General features: G+C 34.2%; 1 protein-coding gene across 1 annotated transcript; it reads left to right on the forward strand.

The window, feature by feature from the left end:
* Positions 1-3,843: 3,843 nt before the first annotated feature.
* Positions 3,844-7,630, forward strand: LOC133797983 (probable GTP diphosphokinase RSH3, chloroplastic). Its single transcript, XM_062236135.1, has 6 exons — positions 3,844-5,145; positions 5,237-5,422; positions 5,770-6,230; positions 6,322-6,480; positions 6,572-6,923; positions 7,060-7,630. Exons 1-6 carry the CDS (start codon positions 4,399-4,401, stop codon positions 7,357-7,359), a joined length of 2,205 nt encoding a protein of 734 aa, XP_062092119.1. The 5' UTR covers positions 3,844-4,398; the 3' UTR covers positions 7,360-7,630.
* The last annotated feature ends 237 nt before the right edge of the window (positions 7,631-7,867 follow it).

Genomic DNA, 7,867 nt, shown 5'->3' on the forward strand with positions numbered 1-7,867 from the left:
TTACCACAATACAACTTAATTTAAAAAATATTATAATATGAACTAACACATACCATTGTTTATGTATTAAGTAATACAATTGATATTATATTAAAAATTGTGATTGTAATAATTAATACAATACAAAATTTATTCCAAACACAGTGCTCCACTTATTTAATACAATGCGACCTCTTTATACAACATGACAAACGTGCCCTAAATGAACTTTTAAGTATGGTCGGTGTATATTATGGAATTTAATACATTTAGGACACATTTGGTACGTTGTATTGTATTGTATAGTATTATTTTTTATACAACACTGTGTTTGGTATTCACTTGTATTAATAAATATTACAGTATTAATAGACCCGACCCTGGACCCCATCCCGACCTCGGACTCTGGATCCGGACCTGGACCAAGCCTTGGCCCCTGGATCTAGCACTGGAACTTGGACTCGACACCAGCCCCGTCCCTGGCACCGGATCTCGGCCAAGCCTCGGACCCCGGACCCAACCTCGGACCCTAGACCCAGACCTTGGACCCTAGATCCCGACCTCGAACCTTAGACCTGGCCCCGACCCCTGTACTTGGACCCAGACTCGGACCCTGGACCCGGACCTTGGCCCCAGATCCTACCTTGGACCCCAGATCTGGGCTCGGTCCCTGGCCCTGGACCCCTGTCCTGACCCTGGATTCCGACCTTAGAGCCCAGACTCCGACCTAAACCCCAACCCTAAACCTCACCATAATACAACTTAATTTAAAAAATATTTCAATATAAGTTAACACATATAATTTCTTATTGTATTAAAATATGTGATTATAATAATTAATACAATACAAAATTCAATCCAATCATATTATTCTACTTATTTAATACAATACGACTTCTTTATACGACATACCTAACACACCCTTAATTTTTTTTAATTATAACAACTAACAAATGAAAAATGATAGCTCATTTTATTAAAAAAAAAAAGTGATAGCCCATAACTTAAGATATCTGATTGGGTAAATACGATATTTTGCTAGAACGCATGATTGATGTATAGTTACTTGTAATTGCATTGTGTAACAATTAATGGATTACAACAATCCAATGACTTAAAATCTCTTATCAGACGTTTATGGTTTATTACTACGTTATGCAAGCTAATATAATTTTTTTTTGAGAAAGGTGTAACTTCATTGAATGACAAATAAGCTCGTGTTACAAATATGGAGAATGGCAATTGTTAGAGCCATTCCATGTTGTATAAAACAAATTTGGACCTTAGTGAATTTTTATTTAAAGGGGTTTCCAATTTTATAAATTTAACAAAACTATTTAATTTTAATTTTTTTTATCATTTAAGAATCCAATATTTGGAGGTCCTAAACTTGAGTCCAACCAACCTTTCGCTATGTGAACGACCATATCAATCTAGCAACAAAAATACACACACGATCATATTTCCAGGGTACAATTAGAGTCAGGAAAAATATCAATTTGACTTTTGTATTTTTGATAATTTTAGTAATGTGTTTTATAAAATGAATTAAAATAGTACTTTAAATTTAATTTTAGTCAAAATATTTTTAAATATAATATTTTATTTTCAGTTCATTAACCATATTCTTAACTTTTTTTAAACTCATTACATTGTCAACGACCTAAGAATTGATCTTATAATTAAAAATATTTTGACCTAATCAGGTCTAGAGTATTATTTTAAATTATTTGGTAAAATACACATCCGAATTATCATTTAATAAAATGCGTGTTTTGCTTTACCGTTTGCGTCAGTACCCCATTGTCGCAAACATGTCATTACCGTCAGTGAGACACTGACATAAATGGTGACATTAACGACGTTAATTACCCACTGACACAAACTTCGACAATTAATAGTATCAGTGTTACTATTGATGCAAATACCCATGCATTTGTGGCAGTGCTCAACTGCCACAAATGTTGATTCTCAGTCAACAGCGTCAGTTCACTGCATCGACTGATGCATTTGACTGACACAAAATAAATATTGTGGTGTAGTGCATATTTAAAAAAACACAAGGACTAAAATAAAAATTTTCCTAAAAATTATTAAATAATAATGAGTGTGACCTATATTACAATACAATAGGTGGCTTATACTTACAAAGACCGACTAAACCAAATTAGTTTAATCATTAAATTATCGAAAATATCACTGATATTATTTTTGTAAAGAGGAGTTAGTCTAACATCCATGTTTCAATAATAAGAAATTATTGGATAATGCACTTGATAGAAGTGAAAAGTAATAAGATAAAATTCTCGTGGACTACAAAATTTTCTCCCACTAAATTTTATATGTACAATGTTAGTTTAACGTCTCTTTTTCAACTCTAATCCAGGTATAGGATAAGCCTATAAAAGTTTAACTAATATTTAATGAAATGAGTAAAAAATTGATTAGTGGGGATATTCGTAAGAATGTGTAATTACTGTGTAGGTGAAATAATTATAAAATGGTCATCATGCTTTATAATAATTGACATATCCTCAAAATTAATATCTAAAATATTTGATTCTGATTGGGTTGGAAGACTTTGGCTTCTTAAATACAAAAGAGAAAAATAGTAAATATAAAATAAGTGTGAGTGTGAGTGTGAGTGGATTCATCATCCTTATCGGGATTCTAATACTCAACCCCCAAAGTAATAATCTCTAAAAATACATAATTGGGTTGGAATATTAAAAATATCAGGAGATGGACCCACACACACCAAGTTGAGCTTGAGAGGAATTGTGCCTTTAGTGCTGAATAAAGGTTGGGTTCAAAGTTCTAATCATCTTATTTTTCCGACAATTAATTCTTAATATGGTAAACTTGTCAATTCATGTTTCATAAGAAGAAAAAAAATCAATATGGACATGGACTTATTCACTCTTGTATTATATTATTAATTGATTTATTCCCTAAAATTAAGTACTTAGAAAATCTAATTCACTGGGAATTATGTTACTGTTATGCAAACTAACTCTTTAACAATTTATAGTTTGAGAAGTTAAAATTTTCCTCTAAATATATTCAAAATCAATATATAAGAAGCATATGTATATATATTTTTTATGTGATAATTAATTATCATGTGATTTATTTTCTTATGCAATAAAATAAACACTTGTAGTTGTAGGATAAATTATTATTATTATTATTATTATTATTATTATTATTATAAGTAATATTACGTGTAAAAAGAATACAATTGTCACGTTTATGTTTGGAAGTATTGATAAGATCGAATAACTTTGATTATGTAATTAATTTTTTTTAATCTAATGATTTAATTAATTCACGTGGAATAAATTAATTTCATTAAATAATTGGTTTGTATTGAAAAATCTGTAACAATTTTATCTTAAAAAATTATCGAGGTTCATATATCAATAAGTAATCAATTTATTTTTATTAACCAATCCAATATTATAAAAGTTTGAATACTTGTTTAAATAGAAGCCAAAATTTTATAGACAAGTTATTGCTATACATAATTAAATCCTAAAAGAGGATTTCAACAACGGAAATTGGTTGGAAATAAACCTAAATTAACTATTTTTTGGCACCATGTAATAAAATTTGACCATAATATCTGTAAACTTTTATTTTAATACAATTTTTTTTATAAGCTAAAACAACCACGAAAAAAAAGCATGAAAAAAGTGTTGGCATATTCTATCATTTACACAATTTATTTTACGCAACTTTCTGAAAAAACTAACAAAACGATAATATTTGTCAATTTTGTTTTTCTTCTATTTTCGAGTGGAATAATAATTAATATTCCATATTAAAAAAAAAAAGTAATAAATACACCACCGGGAAATAACATGGAATTGGGACGGGAGCAGAGATTGGTCTCAGAAAAATCAAAGACGAAGAGCAGCCTCCTTCTCTCTCCTTAGACTCCAAAATTAGGGTTTGGTTTTTCCACTTTGTCTTTTCTTTTTTAGGAGTTTTCTCCACTAGACCTTCATTTCTATAAATTTGTACATACTGTAGCTGAGTTTCTCTTCACTTTTCACTTTTCTTACCACCTAATTAAATTCTTTTCCCCTTTCTGGTGGGGAGTTTGTATCATATGTGTGTGGCTTAGAAACTCAGAACGAAAATTCGTGGGTCTCTGAGAAATACTGTTGAGTCTTTTTGCTGGAGTTGCTAGATTTTTTTTAAGGAAAAAAAAAGAAGGAAAAATTGGGTCTTGAAAGATATTCTGTTTAGATATATTTATTGCTAAAAATTTATTCGGGTATTCGGGGAATTCGTTATTGATTGTGATTATTTCTGGGTTTTAAGAGAAATTTGTGGTGGGTTTTTGGAATTGACCTAAGGGTTGTGTGTGCGGATCTGAGGCTTTAATTTTTAGAAGGGAAATCGAAGAAGGCCATGTCGGTCCCGACAATAGCACTTTACGCGAGTCCGCCGAGCAGTGTGTGCTCGACGACGCATACGTGCCAGATCAATGGGCATATCACTCATGATTTCGAGTTAAGCTCACGATCTTCTACGTCTGCGTCAACTGCATCTACATCTCAGAAGCCGGTCGTTGGCGGGCTTTCGTGTATGTTTTCCTCTCACTCGCTGAAGCATGCTTCGTCATCGTCGAGTTTCTCGAGCGGGGGAGAAGAATTGGGTTCCCTATGGCATGATAGAAGCGAAGAATTGAGTAGCTCTTTTCGCTATTCCTCGAGTAAAATTAATGGGATTTCTTTGAGTAATGATCAGAGTCCGGTATCGGTGTTTCATGGCCCGATTTCGTATAACGGTAGTGGGGTTACGGGATCCGCAAGGAGCCCTCCGATGAGGATTTCCCGCGAAAAGAGTAGTAATGGGGAAACGAATTCTCACAATTCATTTGGCCTTTCTAACGGGTTTGTAAGGGGAGCCCTGGGATCGTCGTGTGTAGATTATGATTCTAGGAGTATCGGAATCGGAGGGGATGATTTGGATGTGGGTTCATCAGCTGCACTTTTGGATGAATTAACATTCAATATAGAGGATGGATTTTCGGAAAGCAATTCTGAGCCTTATGCCAAAGATTTGCTTCTGGATGCACAGTTGAGGCACAAGATATTCCATGATGAATTTATTGTGAAGGCCTTTTACGAGGTTGAAAAAGCGCATAAAGGGCAGGTGAGTTTGATTTCAATGCCAAGAGATTTTTTCATAATACGATATTGGTTATGTTTGTTGATAAATTTTGTATTTCATTGTCTTATTGTAGATGCGAGCAAGTGGTCATCCATATTTGCAGCATTGTGTGGAAACGGCGGTGTTGCTGGCATTGATTGGTGCCAATTCCACAGTCGTTGCTGCAGGGCTTTTACATGATACGCTTGATGATTCTTCTATGACTTATGGTGATATTCGCATAGCATTTGGATCAGGGGTTGCTGATTTAGTTGGAGGAGTAAGAATCTAAATTTTCAGAACTCGATTGTGTTTTATATTGCACTAAGTACTAACCCATCAGAGAAGTTCTACTTGGTTTGTTAATCATTGTATGAAATTATTTTTTGGGGGTATATTTTGATGAGATTTATATGTATATATATTATAGCTTTTTGACAGAAATTGTGTTTGTATATGACATATGTGCATTTTTCTTGTTTACCTGTTAATTCAAATTTTCTGCTTTCAAGGCTTCTTTGTTATTGCTTTTATTGAGAAAATAGTTATATGTATACATTTTCCCCCCAAGTTTTTTCATTGTTTCCCCATATAGCTCCTGATCTGGGCAACTGGCAATTTTTTTAGGTATCTAAGCTAAGTCAATTGAGTAAGCTTGCGCGTGATAACAATACAGCAAGTAAAAAAGTAGAAGCAGATCGATTACATACTATGTTTCTTGCCATGGAAGATGCGAGAGCTGTCCTCATTAAATTGGCAGATCGATTACATAATATGATGACATTGGATGCACTACCCTATGAGAAGCAGCAGAGATTTGCAAAGGAAACCTTGGAGATTTTTGTTCCATTGGCGAATCGTTTAGGAATCTCTACTTGGAAGGAGCAGCTTGAAAACTTATGCTTCAAGCACCTCAACCCTGATCAGCACGAAGAGCTATCCTCTAAGCTTCTCGAGTCTTTTGACGAGACAATGATTATTTCTGCCACAAAGAAATTAGAGAAATCTCTCAAGGATAATTCCATTTCTTACCATTATATCTCTGGGAGGCATAAGAGCTTGTATAGCATCTACGCCAAAATGTTGAAGTGCGTAGTCTCTCCCAATCTCTCTCTCACACACCAAGTATTTAGTTGTGTACTTATTTATTTACTTAATGGTTTTTGCTTTAACGTGCAGGAAGAAGCTTAACATGGATGAGATTCATGATATTCATGGGCTGCGTTTGATTGTTGAAAAAGAGGAAGATTGTTACAAGGCATTGGAAGTTGTTCACAGACTATGGTCTGAGGTGCCTAAAAAGTTCAAAGACTACATAATTCACCCCAAGTTCAATGGGTATGATACCTTAAAGCCGTTGGTATGCTTTTTTTTAATAGGCTTTTCTTCTTATCTCTGAATTTTCTAACTGATGTTTTATAATGTTTAGGTACCGATCTCTTCACACGGTGGTTATGGGTGAAGGAACGGTTCCACTTGAAGTCCAAATACGAACTAAAGAGATGCATTTGCAAGCGGAGTTTGGATTTGCAGCTCATTGGAGATACAAGGAAGGTGACTGTAAGCACTCTTCTTTTGTGCTTCAGATGGTCGAGTGGGCTCGATGGGTTGTTACTTGGCAGTGTGAGGCAATGAGCAAAGACTCCTCATGCATTGATTATTCCGATTCAGTCAAGCCACCATGCACGTTCCCTTCTCATAATGAGGATTGCCCATTTTTTTACAAACCTCACTGTGGGTCAGATGGTCTGGTTTTTGTTATCATAATCGAGAATGAGAAGGTTAGCTTCCGAAACTTGAACCATACGAGTTGCTCATTATAGCAATGTAGAACTTGTTTTGTTTGATTAATGGCTGTCTTTTATAGTTTCATTTTTTAATTTCTAACTATGTATGTTGTTTTTAAAATTACTGCAGATGTCAGTTCAGGAAGTTCCAGCAAACTCAACAATTATGAATCTTTTGGAAACATCTGGGCGGGGAAGCTTGAGATGGTCTCCATATGGGTTCCCATTGAAGGAAGAACTGAGGCCAAGGCTGAACCATAAGCCTGTTAGTGATCCAATGTGCAAGCTGAATATGGGAGATGTGGTAGAGCTGACTCCAGCTATACCTCACAAGTCTCTGACCGAGTACAGAGAAGAGATCCAACGGATGTACGACCGCGGCTTGACGGTATCAAGTACAGGGCCATCTTCCACTGCCTGTAAAAGTTGACCTTGTGTTCTATTCCCCAATATCCAAGTATATTATATTTAGCATCATTTGTTATTCATGTACATAAATGAACCCAAAAAAAAAAAAATGTAAAAAACAAAAATTGTAAAAGAAAAAAAATATATAGTTACCCTGGTCTGTTATTTAATAGCTAACTGTATCAAAGATGACACCGAAATGTTTATTCTTGATCTCCTACTGGGAGTGCGGCATCACTTAAATTTCTTCGATTCTAATGAAATTGGGGTCGCCGCGTGCAACTTGTTGTTTAGTTTTATTTCGTCACGCGATGTTCTTTCAAGTTGATGTTACTTAATGGTCATTGCCTCTAAACTATGTTATTGTTTTCTTGATCCCCAAGTTCCGTGCTTATATATATACTAGGTTTAGATAGTGCCTACGGTACAAATTTGAAGTTAATATTAACATAATTTTACACATTGAAGTGTACCAATAAAAACATAAATTCAAACCATATAATATAAAATAAAATATGTACAAGTGGAGT

Source organism: Humulus lupulus, chromosome 8 (assembly GCF_963169125.1).
Source record: "Humulus lupulus chromosome 8, drHumLupu1.1, whole genome shotgun sequence".
Lineage (NCBI taxonomy): Eukaryota > Viridiplantae > Streptophyta > Magnoliopsida > Rosales > Cannabaceae > Humulus > Humulus lupulus.